At 41.1% G+C, this 24,779-nt stretch overlaps 1 protein-coding gene across 1 annotated transcript in view; it reads left to right on the top strand.

Annotated features, from left to right (window-relative positions):
- Window positions 1-18,348, top strand: part of LOC128734410 (receptor-type guanylate cyclase Gyc76C) — a 43,974-nt gene extending 25,626 nt beyond the window's left edge. Inside the window, exons 9-14 of the mRNA XM_053828607.1 lie at window positions 5,946-6,036; window positions 6,542-6,729; window positions 7,050-7,334; window positions 7,394-7,640; window positions 7,707-9,015; window positions 18,153-18,348. Of these exons, the coding sequence (XP_053684582.1) occupies window positions 5,946-6,036; window positions 6,542-6,729; window positions 7,050-7,334; window positions 7,394-7,640; window positions 7,707-9,015; window positions 18,153-18,348 (2,316 nt within the window). The remainder of the gene's footprint in view (window positions 1-5,945; window positions 6,037-6,541; window positions 6,730-7,049; window positions 7,335-7,393; window positions 7,641-7,706; window positions 9,016-18,152) is intronic.
- The last annotated feature ends 6,431 nt before the right edge of the window (window positions 18,349-24,779 follow it).

The raw sequence follows: 24,779 nt of genomic DNA, 5'->3' as shown, positions 1-24,779 counted from the left end.
GTAATTTTCCTGTACTCTAATAGCCGGCTGCGAAGTCTGTCGATAAAGAAGGGTCAAGTCTTTGAAAGACGTTCAAGCCCAAAGCTTTGGTTTAGCTTTTTCCCATGGACAGTGGCTAGTGACCGAGATGAAATTCAAGTGGCTGAGGAATTCCTAGAATGAAGGCATATGCATCACGAGTTACAGGTACTACTTAGAGAGATTCCCATCGTCCCATCGTACATCGAAATATAAGATCGACGGGCTGCGATTGCTAGTCGCAGGAAGTCTAGGCAGTCCGGTTACTCAGTATACGTTAAAAGCAAGCATTCGTTGGAGGTATATGCGTCGTTGCTGCAAAAGCTTCAGTAGGCGTCTCTGTTCGTAAGACCGTAAACTTTGTGGTTCATTCCAAGGCAATCAACGTAATGTATTTCTCTAATACGAGCGATCTAAGGTAGAAGGTAAGGTGCCCAGATTTAAACAGCATCAGGCTTGGCACGCTCTTTTCGCTTTGATTTTGCTGTTTTGATTTTGATTGCTGCACCTCAGCTGCGCAGAATTTGAAAAGGTAGTGGTTGGGCATTTATAGAACCAGTTATTATCTACGATATTGTATTGATGGTGTTATAAAGCTGGGATCCCGTTGGTAGCAAAAAGAGCGCTCTTTTTGATACCAGCGGCATTGCAGCCCTATAACGCCGTAAATACAAATGATAAAACTTTACTCTCTTCAGCAATATTGTATATGATTACTAGCTTTACAAATGCCCTAAACAGCACTTTTTCAAATTCTACTTGGCTTAGGTTTAGTAATCAAAAGAGCAAATTCGATGCGAAAAGAGCATGCCAAGTCTGAACAGCATATTCGAGAACATTTCGTACGAGTGAGCAATAGAGCGTCTTCAAAGCGTACACGTCACGGAATTCACATGTGTTATGGCGGATGAATCCAAGCATGGCAAAAGCCTTCGAAGGTGTTATACTGATGTAGTCGATGGAAAAAAGTTTGCAGTTTATTATCACCTTCAAGTCTTTTATCGATGTAACAAGATTCTGACTGAAACCGTGTACTCTGTAAACGTAGGCTAACTGCGCTCGTGCTTTACTTAGTTACTTACTTTATTGGCGACGGTCCGTTATCGAACTTGAACGAATTATGGTCCTCCAGTACGGTTGGTCCTGGGCTGTCGTTCTCCAATCCCCTCGAACACCAGCTAAACGTACATCGTCCTCGATAACGCACATCCATTGGGTGCGGGTCTGCCCCGAATTCTACAACCTTTTCTTCGCTCTCATATGAAAACAGTTTTGGCTTCTCTTTCGTCGGGCTTTCTGGCCATGTACCCAACCCACTGCAGCATGTCACATTGTGCTACTTTCTCTATATTCGCACATTTGTATACTTGATGCAGTTCGTGGTGCATTTCCCATCCAGTTTCCATTTTGCCATTAAGTATAGATCACAGGTTTTTACGTTCAAAACCCCCTAGTATTTGCTTACATCATGGTAAATCCCCATCTCGCTGCTTTCCATTTAAAAGGCTTCATCCAATGCTCTACGGTTGATTCCGATGCTATCGACATCATCTGCAAATCCAAGGAGCATGCGAGTTTTCGTAATAGTCCCATTCCCTTCCACGTTTGCCCTCGGTATCGCACTTTTCAAAGCAATGTTGATTAGCAGGTTAGATAGTGCATCCCTTGCTTCAGATCATCCGACGTCACGAAAGCGGCTGTGGTTTCTCCGGCAATTCTGACGAGTGATTTTCATCCATCCAGCGTCGTACGAGTCAGTTTAATCAATTTCGTTGGAAAACCATGTTCTAGCATTATCTTTCACAGCTCATTTCGTTTGACCGAATTGTACACCGCCTTATAGTCCACAAACAGATGATAAATCTGCAAGTTGTACTCTCGGATCTTGTCTAGTGGCTGACGTGGAGTATACATCCGTTCCGTCCACCAAAACCATTGGCGTAACTAGGGTGAATGGGGGTGGTGGGGAGGGGGCAGGAGAGCTAAGCCTAAGCCTAAGGAGAAATTTAGCCCCCTCTAGAAAAATTGACTTGATATTTTAAATTTAATAAAAAACTATAGTTAGATAAGTTTAGATAATTAAAACTTAAGAGTAATTTTTATATGCATCACAGTTATAACATCCCATGAATTAATGTGCTTTTATTTCAATATACCGATGAAAAAATGGTCGAAAAATGCCAGGGGCTATAGCCCCTCCCGATGAAGGTCTCTGCTAACGGTCTCAGTATAAAGAACGGGAGAGCACCGTATAGGCAGAATTTGAGCAAATAAATCGTCCGTGCTTTAGTCAAAGGTAATAACTTGCAGTTCGTTACGTTCATCTCAATGCCATTTACCCCTTTCCTCCCAGCGTTGCGAAAACGCAATGCACCCTTCTCTCGATTCTAGAGAAGGCTAGGTTTGAGATATGAACTTGTATCCTAAGAAACAAAGAAAGACTGGGAAAAAATCTAATCGACCTGTTTCTGCTCAAAGCTTAGATGTTACATATAACAAAATTTCTGGATTCCAATCTAATGTTCTATCTTCTTCGGAACGACAAAGCTATGTAAAAACTGCATAACACCCCCCTACCCCTCTGTAAGTTCCTGCGTTTGCATTTTTTCAGCGTGCTGTTGCGGGACATAGGAACAAAATTAAAAATACATCTCTGTGGTTTTTTCTTAGTTGATTTGAAACAAAACTTTGCTGAAAGTTTCAGCTTTTTATCTCTGCTGGAAAAAGTGTGGGCTTAATGGGTTAAGGTATACCAACTGTCTACGTTGTCAATGTCTTGCTGTAAAGCAGCGCAATCGATGAATGATTCGATACATTTTAAGGTCATCGGCGTACATAAGATGATACCAAGTAACAATTCTAAGGTCATTTGGTTTTATTTAAATTTTATAAAGCTGTTATTGCGGTATTAGTTATTACTTCTGCTTTTTATGGAATTATTCAATACCAAGATGATACAAGTCAAAAACATATTTAAAACTAGCTATATAAATGTAATAAAACAATTACCATTGGAGACTAATCTCAAGTTTTTAGTCTTGACCTTGAAATGCGGTCATACACGTATATTAATATTTTTTTTTGAAACGATGGTTCTACAATTGATGAAGGGACGGTAGGGGAAAGAAATGAAAAATTTTTTTTTGGTGAAGGAGGGGAAGTGCGGAAAGGAAGGGGGTGGGGGGGGGGGTATTGGTAGCTATGCTTGACAAGTAGTCATTTTGACTCCTACCTTTTGTCCAATGCTGGAAGGTGCATGAGTCGAACCAAGCTGTAATCTGAGATTATAACCGGATTATAATCATTACCATTATATTACCACAATAAAACTAATTGACTGTGTCACATCTCTCATAAACTTTCTATCAGTGCAGTGGGGCATAGCAATAGGATATGACGTATCTATACATAACTGATCTTATTGCGGTTACTTGTCAAACCACAATAAATCTGTTAGTTTTATAGTGTTACTAGCTGACCCGACAAACTCCATATTGTCACATATTATATAATGTTGTACATAATTCGTGAGTCTCTGACCTTTGTTACAATCAATTTGTTTAGCAAGTACCGTAATCCGGGGCGAGATTGTGCCAAAATAGCATATGTTTTGGATCTTTAGTTAGTATACATACAATTTAGGAACTAAGTTGATTTCAAATCTGTCATTATATACTAAATTGTTCAATTAACAACTACCGTAGAGATGGTTTAGTTACAATGAAACCAAATTTTATTGGAAGTGCATGAACAAAAACATAAAGTTGAGCTAAAAACCTAAACAGTGAACATTAGCATGTTTATAAACAATACATATAAATATCAGTATAAAGTAGTTCATATGGGGCCGTCCATGAACTAAGTGGACTATTAGGGACAGGGTCGGCCAAAAACAACGCATCATGCAAAAAGTCAATTTGACAGCCTTTACATAGCCAGTAGCGTTTCTAGGGTTAACAAGGGGGAGATACATGAAGGGCGTGTATCCTAAGGGGCATACCTATTTGACCTATCATTTAACAAAAGTAACCATTACTTCGTTCGAGAAGCCGCGGCCGCATAACATGTAGCCCATCTCACCCCTCTCCCCCCTCCTTAAAACTGGCAGTTTATACACGGTATAATATATTCGTCTTATATTAGAGTGTGTATTCAAAGCGTTTGAAATTTCCAGAGAAAAAGTAAAAACTAGTTTAAATTATTTAGCGACCTATGATTCTGTTTGCTCCAAAATAGATGATGCAATCTAATCTGTCAAAATATTGTGCTCAATAGTAAAGGATGTGAGTGTATTGGTGTATACTGACGTATTTTTGTTGTGTATGTGAAAGCCACAAATTGGGTCGATCATTATGGGTTGGCACAATCTCACCCCCGTGAAGCTCGAAAATTACAAAGTTACGAAAAATATTATTTTGGTAATCAAAACCTATCCAACGCATAATAACCTTTCAATACATTGTAAATGATTAGTTTATAACAGTTCAAAATAGCAAGTTGATGCGTTTTCTTGTTTGGGTTAGTTAATGGGGGACATTTTTTACAAGCGATATTTCCGAGTATTTTTGATCGCGAACTTTGAAACCCTGTTTAGACTAAATAGTTTGCTAATATTATCTGTGTTCCATTCTAAGTTATGACTAAATATGTTATTGTTAGTTATGACTAAATATGGTAGATATAATAAATTTTCACAAATAAACATTTTTGGTTTTTGGCACAATCTCACCCCTGTGGCACAATCTCACCCCGGATGGCGGTATCTGAGGAGTTCAACCTTAGAAGATTGATTTTGTAAGTTAATACTAATACTTTGGCACATAGTAACTATGAAACCATGGGTAGTTTAATATACAAATTTGCAATTTTCCCTTTGCTTAGCCAGATAAAATAAAGCGGATAGCATTTAAATACTCGTCGTGATTGTATAACATTTCGCCGAATATCATTTCGTGAAAAACCTTACGCGGAATGTAAAATTTTACGGAAAACCTTTTAGCGGAAAGTACCACTTCACAGGGGTGATCTTCTCCTAACTCGCTATCGCTCGTTTGGACCCAACTGATGGAAAGTAATAGAGGTCAATAGACCTAGGAAAACAAATAAACCTAGACAGAAGTGAACTTCTTAGAAGGGGAGGGGTGTCTAACTATCATAAGAAGCTTCCCCGGCTCCATAAACCCCTGCACACAAATTTTCATGCCGATCGGTGCAGTAGTTTCCGAGTCTATAGGGACAGACAGACAGAAATTCATTTTGATAGATATTGATTTTCTAATCGTTTAGGACAAAAATATTGAAAATCAATCAGCAAAACGCTGAGTTGTTAGCCCACAAAAACCAAATGTTTTCTACATATTTTTCAAATATATTTTTAACGCTATTTGATTTACTTAGATATTCTACAGCTACTTGCTGAAAATTTTTGATCTTTATTTTCAAATGGTTAGTAACAAAAATTATTAGGCAATATTCATATGACAAACAGTCGAAATCACTGTGCGATTAGAACGCAATACTTGACGTACAGCAATATCTACGAATATTACTTAATTTACGTGTTACATAAATCTCATTGCCGGGGATCGACATTATATATAAACATATCAGATTCCAAAGTGGCAGAGGGGAGCTTTTATCTATTTATATCCCTACTATAATCCCCTTGTAAACTTTTTTGTCCGTCCACCCCGCTAACTGTAGTGTTCCGTTTGCTGGCTTTAATCGGTTGGAATGGATGGATGGATCATTATTTTTCCGTTTTTTCGTGCCCCTTGAATGCCCTTTAACTGATGTTGACTTTGTTTCCGAATGTGTGTCGCAGTCGCAGGCCGGCTTGTTAAATCATTCACTGTGTTTACTACTACTGCTGCTGCTGCGCTATGTTTTGTTTCTTGACCGCTTTTTTTTGCTTGCTTTTTTTCCAGGACATCATACTATTCGACACCATCGAATGGGCGGGCTCCGGACCACCCATCGCTGAACCGCTTTGTGGGTTTCGCGACGAAAAGTGTATAAGTGAGTATTAGGAATTAAAAATGTTAACTGTTTCAATCATAATCAGAAATAAATAGTAGTAAAGTAATAATCTAAATTGAACCATCTCATTTGAATGAACTTATAAATAATAAATTCTGGTTGGAATTATGAGGACCTTCTTACACTACAGTTTGTCCCAAAATAAAACCGTACAACTGCAATCTACAATGCAAATGCTAGGGACTATAGTTGCTGATTGATCTACACATAACCAGTATTCCTGGGTAACCATCTGGATCCAGGAAAAACCTTCCAAAAAATTTGATTACCAACCATTTTAGTTTTGTTGCAAGATGTATATAAAAGTCTTCATCAGCAGTCCAGAAAAGTGTCCTAAGTGAATTAATTAGTAGAGCAGTAAAATCAACTCAAGCGGTGGTGCGTCCGCACCGCCTCCACCGGCCAAAGTGCACACCGAAATTCATTCATAGTTCACTGCTAGCTAGCTGATCTTTAATTCATAAAACTTTTCCACTTGGGGTAGGTTATACCGCTGAGATTACGGGCGGGGTCATCGGCGGGGCCCTTCTGCTGCTCGTGATAGTTTGCCTCGTGTACTACCGAAACCGGCGCTACGAGCAGGAGCTGGACAGTTTACTCTGGAAAGTGGATTTTAAGGACATTAAGATGCATGAAAATGAGAAGGAAGGCACCGGTCAAAAGCTGACGAGGGTAAGTGGAAACTTTGCTACCGTTTCGTTTTCGTGCGTGGCAGGAATTTAGGTGGAGTAGCCTCGCTGTAGCAGTATGTAGGCCAGATTTGTCTCTCTCGATAACGGACGAAAAATGTGAATTATGAGTTGGACAGTAACTTTCGACGCTGCGGCGCTTATTGTTTCTGAAGCGTCGATATTCGGTGTAATTTATGGGATGACATTCGGTTTTTCCTGTTGATAGCATGAGTCTAGAAATAGTTTTGTTTTTGGATATTTTATTAAATTGCTTGGTCATACGACTTACGGTCATACTAACAGGGTCACTTCATTTTGCAGGCAACTCACCCATTGATTCGCACCAGTCAAGTAAGTTTGAGCTCAAATCCGGACACCGACTTCCGCTACTCGACCATCTTCGCTCCCCTCGGGATATACAAAGGTCAACTATATGCAATCAAGAACGTCCGCAAGAAAAGCATTGATATAACGCGCGAGTTGAAGAAGGAGTTGAAACTGCTGCGGGATATGCGTCACGATAATTTGAATGCTTTCATTGGAGCGTGTACGGATCCACCGAATATTTGTATTATCACCGAATATTGCCCTAGGGGAAGTTTAAAGGTACGGTGAATAAATTTGAATAAATCAGCAGATACTATTTTTCCCCGAAAATCTTCCAGGATGTGTTGGAGAACGACGTGGTGAAGTTGGACAACATGTTTACCGCATCGCTGGTGGGCGACATACTGCGGGGAATGACTTACTTGCACGAATCACCGTTGCGATTTCATGGTTCCTTGCGGACCTCCAACTGTCTGATCGATACAAGATGGGCTGTTAAATTGAGCGATTTTGGATTATATGCATTTAAACAAGGAACAGACGAATCGTCGGGCGAAAAAGTAAAACTCGAGGAACAGTCCGAAAGTAGGTGCTTAAAACTCGCTTTCGCTTTCATAGATTTTACTTTAAAAATGTTTCATTTTATTTCAGAGCTTCTCTACCGTGCACCAGAATTGCTTCGAGCTGGACCTTCTTACTGCATTCCGGGTACACCGAAAGGAGACATTTACTCGTTTGGCATAGTATTATATGAAATATTTACTCGCCGGGGGCCGTTTGGAGAAATTGAATGCACCGCCACGGAGTGCCTGCAGCGGATTATGAATCCATTGGATCCGAACACACTTTTTCGACCAGCAATTCAGCCGCTGGAAACTTCGTTCGATTGTGTCCGTAGCTGTTTGAAGGAATGCTGGGCGGAAAAGCCGGATGATCGACCCGATTTTAAGACTATTAGCTATAAACTACGCGTACTGCGTAAGGGCATGAAGCCGAACATTTTGGATAACATGATGGCCATGATGGAGAAGTACGCCAATAATCTGGAACAATTGGTGGATGAACGAACCGATCAGTTACAGGAAGAGAAGAAAAAGACGGAAGCTTTGCTGTTGGAGATGCTTCCAAGGCCAGTCGCAGAGCAATTGAAGCGCGGACATAAAGTTGAGGCTGAAAGTTACGATCTAGTCACGATCTATTTTAGCGACATTGTTGGATTCACATCGATGTCAGCGGAAAGCACTCCACTTCAAGTGGTGACTTTCCTGAACGATCTATATACGTGTTTCGATTCAATTATTGGACATTATGATGTGTACAAGGTGGAAACGATAGGCGATGCCTACATGGTAGTATCCGGTCTTCCGATTCGCAACGGATTAACGCATGCTGCTGAAATTGCTTCCATGTCCCTTCAACTGTTGGAAGCTGTTTCCGAATTTAAAATACGGCACAGACCAAACGATCGACTCTATTTGCGAATCGGAATTCACTCCGGTCCAGTATGCGCCGGAGTGGTTGGATTAAAAATGCCTCGCTACTGCTTGTTCGGTGACACCGTGAATACGGCATCGCGTATGGAATCAACGGGTCTTCCGCTGAAAATCCATTGTAGTCTACAAACCAAAGAAATCCTTGATTCGCTCGACGGATACCACTTCGAGGACCGGGGAATGATTTCAATGAAAGGAAAGGGCGAGCAGCGTACGTTTTGGCTCGTTGGAGAGGACGCTGAAGCGCGAGCCAAACGAACCCAGGAACGTTCGGAGAGACGTGGCTCGCGGAATTTGAACAGATACCTCGGGATGCTGAAGAGTCAAAACAGTTTGGGAGGGGTTCGGAGCTCTCTTAAAAATCGTGCCATACAACGCAATTCACTGCCACGTTCATCTAGTCTAGAGTCACCGAAAAGACTGAGATTTGCCAGCGGGTCGATGCTGGAGCAGCATCGCTATCATCGGTAAATATATTTTTGTGCGATAAGCTAATTCTCTGTTTAGAATAAGTTAGAACCCACCTTGTAAATGTTTGTACGGGAGTTTTTTAATACTCTCGTCTTTCAATCTGTATTGTGTGGAATATCGTTCGGTTGTGTGTAACTGTAATTAAGACTTGCAGGGGACGGATTTCGTGATGACCAAGCATTATTTTCTACACGCAGTTAAACTATAGCGATGTTGAGTATTAAGATAGGTCTAAAGTGTTTGGACATGCTGGAGATTCAGGATTACGCGTGTTACCAAAATAGTTCATCTATATTTTGCCGACGCTCGCCCAAAAATTATGCTGTGATCGGTATGATCTATCTCCCAGATTGGTCACTTTCCTTCTCAGCGGGATCAGTCTTCACTAGCTAAGTGGTACGGGTACAACTGTACTCACCATGTACCGAATACAGAAAATTTGCTATTTTCTATCGAGATAATCGCTGTGGATGCTTCACATCAATACTCAATTGACTGGCTTTTAGGTCCCACGTTTTACCACTTTTTGTGTGTTGGCAGACAATCTTCCAATTTTTCTTTTATCGTTGATTTAAATCTAAATGACTGCTACGCAGCCATGTATTTGCCAATATGTGAGCATTTGGGTAAATGGTACATGGTCATGTAAGATTTTGTTCCTGTCCAAGCATGTCCTGCGAATAGCACCATCCAACGTAATGTTGAACAGCAAATTCGATGGATGTTTTACCTATCAAAGGTAACTTAAGTATCTGCGTAATCAGTTTTGTTGCAAAACCATTTCAAGCATAGTTCACTGCAGCTGACTTCGTTTAACTGAATCGTACGCCGCCTTAAAATCTCTGTGAATAGCAGATGCGTCTGCAAATTGAATACTCGTAAGTTGCAAAGTGAATATTTAGTCTATTGTGGAGAGTCCCTCTCGAAAACCGTACGCTAGCATTTCGTTCGGAGTCTGTACGTCTCGATCATCAGTCCTCGCATTAGCTTTCCGGAAGTAGGAACTTTGCAGCCACTACTCTTCTTCCTCTAGCAGCATACAGCCGGAATAGAACGTACTATATCAGACCTGTCTCTATAGAATTCAGTCCTTGACCACTCTTCGCCTTCACCTGGTCGAGCAGTCTAGCACGTTGCAACGTTGGGCCCCTCTATCACTGATGCCGATCAGGTTCTCGAAGGGAACGGATTTCGTCAAACAATTTTCTGGCATCGTAGCGACGTGGCCGGTTCACCGTAGTCTCCTGATCCTGACTTTCGTCAGATGTACGATTAGAATCTCTCTTATTGTTTCCTGCAGATTCAAACGTCGACGCCACTCTTCGCTTTCCGTTTATACTCCGCCAAAAATAGGCCGCAGCACCTTTCGTTCGTTCCCGTATATCTTCCGTAAGCAAAGTTACACTCTCAAATCTGTAAAGCACTTATTTCTTACTTCTACCAGCACAGAACCAGGGTGGCTCCAACCGTATCAAGAATTCCTATCCAGTGTACTCGGTCCTGGGCTACTTGTTGCCAATTTGTTGAGCGTCTCGACACACGCAAATCGGCTTCAACCTGGTCGAGTCGTCTAGCACGTTGGGCCCCTCTATTCCTGGTGCCAGTGCGGTTCTTGAAGACAACGGAAGGATATTGCACAGTCGTCCAGCATCCTTGCGACGGATGTATGATGGAAATCATTTTAAGTACTGTCTGCAACTCGTGGTTCATACGTCTACGGCACCCTCCGCTATCCGTTTGATTTCCGGCAAAAATAGGCCGCAAGTGCACGTATATCTTCTGTAAGCAAAATTACATTCTCCATAAAGCACTACTGGTCTAATTATCGTTTTGTACATCAGCTTTTTGCCGTGGCGCATGCTTCTTGATCGAAACATTTTACGGAGGGAAAAGTAGTCCCAATTTCCAGCTTGAATGCGTCGTTAAATCTCCTCTCTCGCATTTTTGTCGGCGGTGACTATCCTAAATCCTAAATTTTTGAACTCATCAACTACTTCCAACTTTCCCAATGGTCTCAGAAGTCGCAAATCACTTTCGACTTGGTCAGGCCATCTTGCACGTTGAGTCCCTCTGTTCCTGGCGCCGGTTTGTTGATCAAAACTATTTTCGTGGCACTGTCATCCGGCATCCTTACGACGTGTCCGGCCGTAGTCTACCGACTTTCGTCAGATGTGCGATGGGAATCTCTCCAAGTAGTGCCTGTAGCTCGTGATTCATACGACTCCGTTACTCTCTGTTTCCAGTTTGTACTCGCCAAATATCATGCGCAGTATCTTCCGCTCGAGCGCGGCAAGGGCCCCTGCTAGCACGGTTGTGACAAAGTTGTTGTGGTAACCGAAAGATGACTAATTTCAGTTGTAATCCGGTTGCTTCAACCAAATGAACCTATAGTATACTACTTGGGGCCCGTATGTCCTTCGCGAGCAGCGTCACAGGTTCGAGTTCATAAAGAACTACCGGTCTGATAAGGGTTTTGTACATTGTCAGCTTTGTATGGCGATGTATGCTTTAATTGTAGCGTTTTCGAAGGTCAAAGGTGGTCAGATTTCCCTCTTGAATGCGCCGCTAGATCTCCTTACTAGTGTTGTCCGCGGTCAGCAGCGATCCCAAATACATAAACTCGTGTATCACTTCTAGTTCGTCGCCAGCAACGGTTACCGTCCGTGGGAAGCACGTGTTTTGTTTTCTTTGAGCCTCTTCCAATCATGTATTTGGCCTTCGACGCATCTATTTTTAGCCTAGTCGTCCCAGACGCCGCTTTCAATCTGACGTAGATTGCCTCTGCCGTCGCAAAGTTCCTGGCTACAATATCCAAATCATCTGCAAAATCTAGGAGTTGGCTACCCTTGGTGAAAGTCGTCCCTTTCGTTTCGATGCCCGCTCGTCGGATCACCCCTCAAGAACAGCATGCAGGACAAACCGTCACCTTGTATCCAAATCCTCGTTACGTCTCCAAAGGTCTCGAGAGTGTCCCCGAGATGCGCTCGAAACGCATCACTCGATCAAATGTAGTTCTGATCCGTTTCATCAGTTTATCCGGGAAACCGTGTTCATGCCATAACTGTTCTGTCATAGCAGGTCTAGATCGTCTGTATCATATGCTGCTTTGAAATCAATAAAGTTGTGATGAGTGAGCACGTTGTGCTCCTGATTTCTGCAAGATCTGTCAAATGGTGAAAGTTTGGTTCATAGTGGCGCGAGCCCCCATGAAGTCTGCCCAATAATTCCCTATGAAACCCTGTGCTATCGATCATAGTCGGCCTCGGCATAACAGGATCTTGGTGAGTACCTTGTAGGCGTCGTTTACCAGCGTTTTGCCACGATAGTGGAAGCAGTTGAGCCGATCACCCTTTTCGCAGATGGGACAAACCACTCTTTCCATCCATTCCTCCAGTAGCTTCTCCTCCTTTCAAATCTCGGAAATTACTCAGTGTGGAGCTGTTGCCAGTATTTCTCGGCCATGTTTCAACACCAAAATCGTTTTGCTACGCGGGGCCATATTGCCATATTTCAGTACTTTGTTATAGCTCGTAAACCAAATTCATCAAAGCAAAGTGGTTTGTGGAAAGAAAGTTATTATCAATCGGTTTCCTGACGGTTTTAGTCCTAGAAGCAACTAAAATGATTTTACTAGAAATTGAGGCTGACTACTTGAATATATTTATTCTGTTAAAACAACCAGTTTTCGAAAATTGCAAAATTTTAATGGCGCGTTGATTTTATCCACCTATCATATCAAAATACACGAAAAAAAATCAGAGGGGTTGTGTACAAGACACGACCGCATTTATAGGTGACGCAGGACTACGTAAGTCTCTTTGTAGTGATAGTAGCATGTATCCATGCTTGTAATCATTCGATTCCTCATGTATACATGCTATATGCAACATATATACACGCTACATGCGTTGTATGTAACATTTATCAAAGTAGTAACATTGCATACGTTCAATTCTCAAAAGATTATGCATTTGAAAACAATTTAACAAAATCAAGAACACAAACTATTACTTTCCTGCTACCTTACTGAAATTAAAGATTGTTTTTATTACCCATGGTTCCCCACGTTGAAAAGATTTTACCAATTCAATCCTATTTTATCAACAGCACATCTTTTCACTACATTTCTAATGAAACGGCAAGCATGCGTATTCATACAGAGTCATATTATAACCGGACACTACAGCTGTAGCACATTTCTCCAACACAGATATCAAATTCGCCGAGGTTTAATCGTCTCGCAGTAAAGAATTTGCGATCTGTTGGGATAACGAACTTGTGTCATTTTTTCTAGCACACTTCCCTAATACAGACATCCAATTGGACTAGGTTTAATCGCGTTCGTAAGAAATCTGTTGGCACGAGGGGGCTTTGTCACTCTTTCTGGCGTACTTCCCAAGCAAGGACATCAAAATGGTCTAGGTTTAACCGCGGTGTTAAGAAATCTTGTTGAAATAAGGGAACTTTGTCACTTGTCTTGGCTTACTTCCCAAGCACAGATGTCAAATTGGTATAGGTTTAGATCATCGTAAAGAATCTTCCAACCAATCACGAAGCGAGAATTCTGGTAAAACAAAGGTTCATTATTTTCAATTTTTCAATAGTTCAACATCAAGAATCCATACTTTTCTTCGTTTGGGTTAATTCTTAGAAGATTTTCCGATCGATTGGTGTAAGAATATTGAAAATCGATCGGAAAACCGCTGAGCTATTAGCGCTCAAAACCTTTCATTTTTCGTGACGCTCACATTTTTCGATTTTTTGGAATGACACCCTATCTCAAAACTTGCCGTAAGACGTAGTCCTACGTCAAAATTTAATACGCATATGCTGCAAACGAACAAATATTGCTCAAAATTTATTAATTATTCTATGGGATATTTTAATATGCGGTATAAACCAAATCGATCAGAATGCTTCGACAGTAAAGTTTGAACTTTTCTGCTCGCGGATTTCAAGTTGACAAAGCTGACGAACTGATTTAGTTTTAACAACAGCGAAAAGCTTTATTAAATTATGGCGGTGGCTGTCAAGCAGCGAAAGCTTAATCGGTTTTATTGCTGCTTTCAGCAGAGCGTGATAGGGATACTTGAGCTTACAACCTGATTCTTACAGAGGTTATGAACACATTTTGAGGAGTGGGCCACTTGGTCAGAAGGCAGTTTTATAGCAGTCATCAAAAAGTTCTGGTTGAGTTTTATTAGCGGTTTCATGAAATTGGTCATGAAAACCACTATAGGAACATAATTAAACCTAGAATCGTTTCTTGGGCTGGTTCCTTGCTCGTCGGTATTTGACCAAGTACTCCCTAATGGCACTACTCAGATAATTTTTCTAAGCAATTTCCTTTCAATCCACCGCTTGTTGGCATTCTCCATCAAACCAATCATTTGGCATTCTCCGCGGCTCTTCATCTATCTGATTGCCAACCGTATTCTGCCCCAACCGTCTCCGAGGTTCGATGCACCTAACTCCTCGGAAGAAGGCAGTGCCTCATCCAGTATTCGCGCGTAGTTCTCGGCAGATTTGACGTGTCTGGTATACGATTAACAGTTTGGAGCGCACATAATCTGCTACTAGGTAATGGTCAGAGTCAATATCCGCACCGCGTATGGAACATATATTCGTGATATTAGGGAAGAACCTGCCTTCTATAAGAACGTGGTAAATCTAGTTCATTGTACGTTGGTCAGGTGAGGTCAGGTTGTGGGTATTTTTGCATGGGAATTACGGATCGGCCTGGTGATCCAAGAGGTCTGTCAGGTTGGCTGTTACCGTTCGTATCGGCGTGCAGGCTATGGGATACTATCACCGGTCTATACATTTCTTCTCTACCGACCTGGGCGTTTATATCCCCGATGACGATCTTGATGTTCCGTGGCGAACAGCTGTCGAATGTTGCCTCCAGCCTCGCTTTGAACGCTTCCTACTTGTCGTCGGGTCTACCAATGTTCGTGCACGTAGCTCACGTTGATATTGCTGTAGAATTGAAGAAACGGCCTTTTATCCTCAATAGACACATTTCCTCGTTTTGAGGCGAACAAACTACCGGTTGAAAGACACATTAAAATCGTTGGTCGCCTTACAATCTATCACGCAATCCTGCACTCTGCACATCACTACAAAACCCGATCCCAATTTGTCGTTGGTAGTGCCACCGCTCTGTTGGAACAGGGTCTTTTCGCCGCGGATCTTCCAACCCTTCTCTTCTTTGTGACAGATTTCCTGCAGAGCTACGATGCCGAGTTGGCGAGGTTCGAGTCATTCGTCGTCCTTATTTCATCGCCTAGATCGATGCCGAGTATTCTAATCCGTATTTGTTTGAATGTTTGTAGTGAGGTGGGTTTAGGTAGGTAGCCTTATTAGGGTCACGCTACCGAGTCTCGTGATGGGGCTGCCATCCTATAGTGCCGAGACAACACAGTGCCTCCTTCCCTGTTGGTATACGACCTCAGTTTTCACCGGGGTTGGTTACCCGATCTCCATTTTGGTTGCTCGTACTTCGGCTGGTACCACTAAGAACTGCCCAATGATCATTTATGCGCTGATTAAACATTTTAGCAGACATTATTATTCAGCCATAGCTGAATATGCATCGAATGAAATTTATGTAAACAATTCTACAATACTTATTCAGCCGAAATTGGAGAACTTATACAACCTATTTCGTTTGAGGCAGAGAAAACACTTGTTAAGCAGTTATATGACCTTTGTATAACCTCTGGGCGCCTTGTTTCCAGTTTTGCGCAAATTGGTTATTTAAAAACGCGCAAAATCCTCTATTAAGCTACATTACAGCTGCAAAGCAGTAATTAGCAAGGCCGAAGCTTAACTTAGATGTTTAAGACCTGAACAAAGGTTTTTATTTCTAAAACTAAACCATAGTTCAGCCACAGGTCGAATAAATTCAGTTAAAAAACGTTTGATCAGCTTGAAATTGTCACTTGGGTAGCTGCAATGGAGCTTAATAGAGGCTTTTGCGTGTTTTAAATAACCAATTTGCGCAATACTGCCAATTCTATTTTTAGAACGAGAAATAGTATGGCAATTTGTTTTTCAGTCGCTTAATCAACGTCTCATCAACCTTTATGCAGCCAAAAAATAATCTATTTTTAAATTAAAAAAAAATAGATCGCGTCATATTTATTTTGCTATGGCGTCGTACGCCATATTTTAAATTTCGAATAACTTGAATTCGTATATGCAAGCTAATTAAAAATGCATGTCGTCATCTTTCGGGAATTGAACCGCCATCTTCTGATTCATAAGCACTCACCGTATGATCTACTATGACGCCATAGCAAAATAAATTTGACGCGTTCCTTTTTTTTTCAATTTAAAAATAGATTATTTTTGCACTGCATAAAGGCTGATGAAACGTTGATTAAGCGACTGAAAAAGCATTACAAAACCATTTCTAGTTCTAAAAATAGAACTGACGGCATTGCGCAAATTGGTTATTTAAAAACACGCAAAAGCCTCTATTAAGCTTCATTACAGCTTTGAAAGCAGCTATCCAAGTAACAATTTCAGGCTGATCAAACGCTTTTATAGCTGAATTTATTCAACCTGAGGCTGAACTATGGTTTAGTTTTAGAAATAAAAACCTTTTTTCAGCTATTAAACATGTAAATTTGGTGATTTTATCAAGCTTCGGGCTTGCTAATAGCTGCTTTCGAAGCTGCAATGAGTCTTAACAGAGACTTTTGCGCGTTTTTAAATAACCAATTTACGCAAAGCTGGAAACAAGGCGCACAGAGATTATATAAAGGGCGATATAATTGCTTAACAAGCATTTTTTCTCCCTCAAACGAAATAGGTAGTATAAGTTCTCCAATTTCGGCTGAATAAGTATTGTAGATTTGTTTACATAAATATTATTCGACGCATATTCAGCCATGGCTGACTAATAATGTCTGCTAAAATGCTTAATCAGCGCATAACTGTTTCGTGGGAGGGCTGTTTATTAAGATGCCAAATCGTTTATTCAGCTAGTATAGCACAATTATTGAGAATATTGACGGGTTGTGGAGAGGTTGAAGATGCGTCTAATCTGCTTGTGACACTATTATGTGATGCAGTTGATTTACAGCGCATTCGTTGGCTGCTTAAACACTTATAGAATACAGAAGCCTTTGCTTAAATTTATTCAGCGTCTACCACCTGTATTCAGAGTTAAATCAGCTGTAACCAAATCAGTAGCATTTTAAATTAGCTTTGTTGGGTAGGAGTAAGAGTTGCTGGATAAGAGGCTAAGGACCACTATGGGGTCTGCATTACGCATTATCTAGCCATAATTTGACTTACATGGACCTGTTTCTAGAGTTTTTGTGTAATTTGAGGTGTCATATGATGAATTCTTGTTCATGCTCGAAACTGATCACTTCTCTGAGGCTTCCCGGAGTCTTTTGAATTTCCTCTTATAACCAACGTGATCTTAGATCGTAAATTTGGCTTCCATTGATCCAGCTTTTCCAGAGTGATTAAAAATATCGTACGGTGGGTTTTTGCTCATGTTCGAAACTGACCACTTCCCCGGGAGTCCCTGGAACATGTCCAGATATGATCGACGGCTCAAGGTAGTTGATTTAGCTTCCATCGATATATTTTTTAAATTCTAGTGGGGGGGATTTGTAGTCAAAAAAAAAAGCTCAAAAATTAGTCCGATCTTTTTAAATTTGGCGCAGAGGTGTAAGATAGCAATACATACCAACTGGTATTCACCCTTTCGATGGCTTATTCTTGGCTTTTATTAACGGTCAAAAGAGCACTGTGATTGATACTGTACTTGCAATACGCTGTATATTATAGTATTTAAAAAAAACTTAGAAAATGAGTTTTAAGCTTTGAAGGCCTAAACCAAGGCTTCGTGACAATCACGCTTTTATATTTTTCAAGATGCGACAGTAAGCATCTTTCCGTATAGGACGTAGTTTTACGCAAAACACTATAACGGAATTGTCGGTTGAAGTGACATTTTTCCCAGCTTGAATAAATAGTATACTTTCTTCCCATTATACCTGGTGGGAACTAATGTTTTGAAGTTTAAATTTTTAGTAAGAGTATGTAAAGAGTGAAAAAAGAGTGTGACAACGTTATTGAATAAGTAACGCATTTATTTTTCTTCCTCCAGCTACAGCGACGACGCCTTGATGGAAGTGATTTCCGACAGCAGTACGCGCAAATCGGACAACAGTTTGGTGGACATGGAGGACATCACCACGTCCTGTCCGTGCATTGACAACCTCGGTCTGAACACCGAACGGTTCCTAATTCAGAACTGCCCGACGGTAACGACACCGTTGCTCGCCAACACCATTGCTACTTAACATCGAGAAACGGAAAAAGCTCAAGAAATTAGATTAGAATGATAAACTTGATGTTCGTAAAGAAAAAGAAAAGGAAAAAAACAAAACTGAGCTATATCTAGTCATTACGTGTAAAAATAGTCATGTTCAAGTCGATGTGATAAACCATAATCAAATACACTTAATAGGGTAATAGACGGTGGGTTGGAAACGAAGATCGGATTGTGTTTGGTAGCAGATTGACAAAGGCTAGTGTTGATAGTTGAAAGAAGATGGATAATTTGGCGTAAACATTATAAGAATAATCTTTGCGATGATTAGACAGCGATAGAAGTTCGTATATTTGCTATGATATGCTAAAATAAACCTTTCTGTTTGGTGTCAAGACGGTTTTAGTTTTATTTGAATGACATTTTCGGTTTTGAGAAATTGGAAAAGTTTCAACGTAAGCTTAGAGACAGTTAGCTTTCTTATAATCAAAGCAGCGTTATAAAATGCAGCAGGGGTCTCTTCTTCTCTAAGTTTGTGAACCATTCTATGCTCGTTCAAGCCGTTACCTAAAATATCCGTGGTTTTACGAGTGGTTTGCGTCTAGGAAAAACTGATCTAGATAAGATACGCTTTGAACCATAAAAGCTTAGCATGGTATATGCTTTGGCGTTTGTCCATGATCTAAAACACCACCCACCAGTGTTTCCATTCTAAGGATGGTAATGTGAGCGGCAAATGGCACTCACGGCACTCACGAACGCCTGGCATCAATCTGTAATATGTGCGGTAGTTGCTGGAAGCGCGCACGATTGCTGTGAGCAATTAATACTGCTGATATGAACCGTGTCTAATAAAGTTTGAAGCAATTTAAAATTTGCATGAGATTTAACATGTGCACTACAGTTTGTTAGCCATGTTAAAATTCTAACTCAGGGCTCAAACACTATTTGTAGGCATCCATCCAAATTCAGCAGCAAAATACGTACGAAATGATCGTTTTGAAGTAAGTACATCATTTCATTTGCGTTGCCTTTAACTATTCTGTACGTTAAGGATGCCGAGAAGCTTTATTTGAGGAAGACGTTGAGTGTACTGTTACTACATTGAAGGTAGCAGCCGCTAGAAATGCAAGGAAGAAAATCTAATTTGTTAATCATCGTGTCGCGCAACTGCAAGATGAAACGAACACGGAAGGGTAGAAGTAATTCAATGATTGCTCGCATTTCCGAGAAAATTGCATTTATGATTACAATCGAAACAATCGCAGAATCCAGAAAAATGAAGTGCAATGCTGTTGCGTTGATTGGTAGTTTGCCAACTAGCTGAGATATTTTAATGTTGGCCATTTTATTTTGCATGTTACAAATGGTTGTATCAATATATATTTTGAGTATCTATTATGTGCCGTAATAAGACTTGAGTAAAAGAGGCAAAAATTCCGAACAAGTTTGATAACCATCGTAAAAGCATCTAATTCAGATCTGAAATATAAAAAAATATTAATGGCGACGCACCAATGTTTAAGTCCCACTGGTATTACTGTAGTTTATGATTTTTGTAAACTCGTTTAGTCAGATTGACTTATGTAACTTCAAAGGTCCCTGATACTATTTTTTGAAATATATTCTCGAATAGTAAAGCTTGCTTTGAGGAACAAAAAGAGAATATTATAATGTACGCAATAATAACACTGATATGTAACAACCGGCTAGACTGGACTAACATCTCCGTGCAAGATGCAAACATATTTCCCCAATCCAGGCGTGCTTCATATGATGATTTGTTCTCCTTTCGCTCAGATGAGTCTCGTCCGTCAGTCCGTCGTCGGAATGTCCGCCTGCTGAAGCCGTTGCCGTCGCGAGTTGCCGAGTTGAGTTGACATATCTCGACAGGCAATTTCAGCTCGTCAGTGCATCTTATCGTATCATAATTTTGCAATCGCAACCAACCAGACGTCAAACCGAAGTGCCCATTTCATTGCCCCCCGGTTCAATTGTTGCTGCTGCGTGCGTAAGTTTGCGCATAAGTTCTCGGCGTCACCCGACCGACACCATTATTCGCAGCATGCACCAACCGTAGATGCGAAATATTTTTATCAGCATATCGCTAATGTGCACCAGCTGGACAAAAAATATGCTATCGGTGGTTTTTGAGTTATACTTGGCAATGTGCACTGGCGAATCATTTGACAAAAAAAGAAAAGCAACAAGATCAACCATCTTTTTATGCAGATAAATGTGGAATTCAAAGTTCAAATCTATTAATAGAATATTGGGGGTTTTAAAATGAGTTCTTTGTGCACTTAATTTTACACTGTGACTATTTTCTACAGTCCCGCACACATTTCAGATTTAACTCAAATTCAAAGTCACAAATATTTCACCGTGTCCTACTGACGTGCCATGTTGAGCTCAGTAAATTCTAAACTTTTTTGTTTGTACATGGTGGCAGGTTTCTTACTTACTTACTTACTTACTTAAATGTCCATGTCTGCCGGTCCGGCAGAACAAAGGAATGAAATCAGAGATCTCCTCTGCTGACGGTTACCCACCTTGGCTTTTACCTGTCGCCAGGACAGGTTCTCGTCTACAGCCCGGATGTCATTGGCTAAGCTGCGTCGCCATGAGCCTCTGGGTCTGCCTCTTCTACGCTGTCCTTGTGGATTTCAGTCGAGCGCTTCTCTGCAGACTTCATTCGCTCCTTTACTCAAGGTGTGTCCGAACCAGTTCCACCTACGTACACGAATTTCTGTGGCTATCGGCCGTTGATGACACCAACGATGGAGTTCCTCATTGGATATTCAGTTGTCAGGCCACCACGCACGAATGATATATCGCAGACACCGGCTAATGAATACCTGCAGTTTTTGCGTTGTCTCCACTGAGACGCACCGCGTTTCGCAGGCATATAGCAGTACGGACTTAACGTTTGAATTAAAGATTCGGGTTTTCGTACGTAGGGTGATCTGGTTTCAGCACCCAATGTTTCGCAGACCTGCAAAGGCACCCCTGGCCTTCCTGATCCGTGTGGCTATATCAGTCTTGGTACCACCAACGGGCGTTGTTTGGCTACCAAGATATTGAAAGGCGTCTACTTGCTCAACTTGTTGTCCCGCTACTGTGAAGCTGATGGGATTGTCAGTGTTCACTACCATAGATTTAGTTTTTGCTACATTGACTGTGAGACCTGCTGCCTGAGAGTTCTCGGCGAGATGTCATCTAACTTGCTCTGCATATCGTTTCGGCGTTGTGTGAGCAAGACAATGTCGTCGGCTAGGTCGAGGTCATTTAGCAGCTCCATAGTTATAGGATTCCAAGGCAATCCTCGATTTGGTCTACTGTCAATTGCTCCAACTAATATCTCATCCATAACGATGAGAAACAGAAGCGGCGATAAAATGCAGCCCTGTCTCACTCACTGATATGATCAACACATGATCGACCAGTACGGAATCCAGCTTGCCACCGCCGGAGATTAGCGTCGATCTTCTCCTGGATCCGGTTGAGGATTACCTTACAGAGTACTTTGAGAGTAATACAGAGCAACGTGATGCCACGCCAATTACCGCATTCAAGGTCTCCCATATATTGCTGAAAAGCTGATGCATCTAGGCTGACAAAGATGGGTCAGCTGTGAGCATTTCAGCTGAAATCCCTGGCGCTCTGTTGGATTTCATACTCTTGATGGCTGTTACAATTTCATCCAGCGATGGCACCTCCGAGGTGACGCGAATAATTTGACGAATTGTAGGCGTCATACGCTGCTGGTTTAATTGGTCTCTGACTCAGAAGAGTTGTTCAAAATGTACAGTCCATCGCTTAAGCTGTTCTGTACGGTCAGTCAGTAGCTGACCAGCTCTGTCCTTTAGCGGCATCTTTGTATTCATCCTGGCACCACTAAGGCGGCGAGAAATATCGTACAACAAACGGATATCACCATTGCACAGTGGTCCAAAAGGGCGAAAAGCAGAACTTTTTTCCTAGTGTCTTTTGCTTTCTTTTTATCACTAATGGTCTTCAGCACCTTTGTTCTTATGAATATCCCCCCTAATATAAAACTGTCAAAAGTTCGTCATTGCTGAAAATAAAAAAAAACTTTTTTGTGTTAGGAAATATAGACATAGTTTCTTCAGTAAAGTTGTAAATATTGTAAAAACAAGCAACTTTGCTGCAGAAATAAAATTTCTATCTTTATCGAGTGCTGAACTATAGGGCATATTCTTTAAAACTTCTTTAAAAATGGTTTTTTTATACTTAGCTTTTGTTAGTTGCATTTTACAAGCATATGATGTTCTAGGCAATTATCGAAGCTCTCAAAATACACGTTTTTACAGAAGACCGCAAATCTTTTGGACCTTCACTTGCTTAGTTATCGCATATTCAAGCTTTAAATTTTCATAGCTTCACGAGTCCATGGGGTAAAATGGGGCACGCGGATTTATGAAATCAGCGCTTCATCTTGAAGCTAAAGTCGAGTACTATAAACTTGTATGGGCTCCGCTTGTCTCCAACCACCCAAATGAGTGTACGGCAAGCATACGTTTTATGTGTTTCGCGTTCGCTAAAGGCTCGATACACGTCCCTTTGTTTTTAGTTAGTAGTTCTTCGGCAAAGTTATAGCAAATATATAGGTGAACAACTTTGCTAAAGAAATGGCATTTCTATTCCTATCGAGTGCAGAGCTATAGAGCATTTTCTTTGTAAATTCTTTAAAAATTAGTTTTTCATACTCAGCTTATGTTGGTTGCATTTTACAGGAATATATTGTTCTAGGCGATTATTGAAGCACTCAAAATACACGTTTTTGCAGAAGATTGCAAATCTCTAGAATCTTCCCTAGAGTATGCTGAACAATGTGTTGATATATTTTTTGTAGTTACGGTGCTACAACTACAATGCTAGTAACTCATCAGTGACTAAATGAACGTTCTTTTAGTTACTAATAAGATACTAGCATCGTAGCACCGTAACTACAAAAGATACAGCAAAACTTTATTCAGCAAAATTATAGATTACTCTACAAATGTCCCATATATAACTTTGTCATATTTAGATCCGCTGAAACGGTACTGTCGAATGAATCAAAATTGATTCAAAGTGATCGAACCATCCCTGCGTGATTGTATAACATTTCGCCGAACACCATTCCACAAAAAAAACCTTAAGCAGAATGTACCACTTCACGGAAAACTTTTTCGTGGAAAGTATTATTTGGCAGGGGTGATCCTCTCGGGAGGATAGTCCCCCGCCCTCCTTCAGTGACCGGCGCTTCCAACGCAACGGCGCGCCGTTGGCAACACTCGCGACCGTCTCGCCCTGAATGATCTAGTGTTATTATAGATAGAGGAAGGAGTCATAATTCACTATAGAAAAAATTTCTGCCTTCTAAAACCCTCACAGCCAAATTTGGTTCCATTTGTTTGATTAGTTCTCTAGTTATGCAGAAATTCATGTTTCATTTGTATGGGAGCTCCCCCTCTTAGGAGAGGGAGGGGTCTCTAACTATCACCGGAACCTTTCCCAGCCCCAAAAACCGCTGCATGCAAATTTTCACGTTGATCGATTCAGTAGTTTTCGATTCTATAAGGAACATACCGACAGACAGACAGACAGTAGTTTATTAAGCGTTTGTTCCACGGGTGTTAGCTATACAAAGTTGATTAAGCTACTTTTAAGCAAAAATGTTTGTTGGGAAGCGCGGTGATCGTCGGCTTTGGAGATGACATCGTGCTATCGGTGATGGGCGCGTCACTGAAACATGTAGAAATGCTGGTTACAGAGGCGATTGTAACGGCCGAGAACTGGATGTGGATGCTGTGTGCAAAGTTGCTAAGTTTCCACTATAAAACGGAGGGTTAGTAACTGTAAAGTAGTATTGCGAGCAGTTATCACAATAGGAGAGAAGTATAGAACAATATCGTCGGAGGCAGTATATTTTATCGTTGGAATAATTTCCATCATTATCACGCTCGTGGAAGACAATGGCTGTTACGGAAGAAAAAACACTAGAGGAGCTCGGAAGCTCCTTTTGGATGGACACACCGAGTCATACCGCTGCTGGTTGAACAAGATCCATGGTATTGTCGGTTTCTTCTTGGTCCATTTTCTAACGGGAATGCAAAGTGATGCTAGAAACACTACAGCTACGTTCAGTGTTTTCGAATGTCCAAGATGTGAAAACGTGGTGCGAAGCGAGATGCCACCTCTGAGCGTCGACAACATACATAGTGTGTGTGTGGAAAGGAAAATCCCTGGAATGTTGTCAACCGCGTTGTAGTGCAGTTAATGTTGTAGCGCACCTGTAACCAAAGTGAACATCGAGTATCGTAACAGTGCCTTTTTTTGGATTTAGGAAATCAGCAACCTTTGCACTAATTGTCTCAGAGCCAGAAGACACGTCCAGAGCGCTAGAACTACAGCAGATCGGGAAGAGCGTAGCGCGGTGTTCAGAGTGGCCAGGGC

Source organism: Sabethes cyaneus, chromosome 2, assembly GCF_943734655.1.
Source record: "Sabethes cyaneus chromosome 2, idSabCyanKW18_F2, whole genome shotgun sequence".
NCBI lineage: Eukaryota > Metazoa > Arthropoda > Insecta > Diptera > Culicidae > Sabethes > Sabethes cyaneus.
This window is presented reverse-complemented; position numbering and strand designations above follow the sequence as displayed.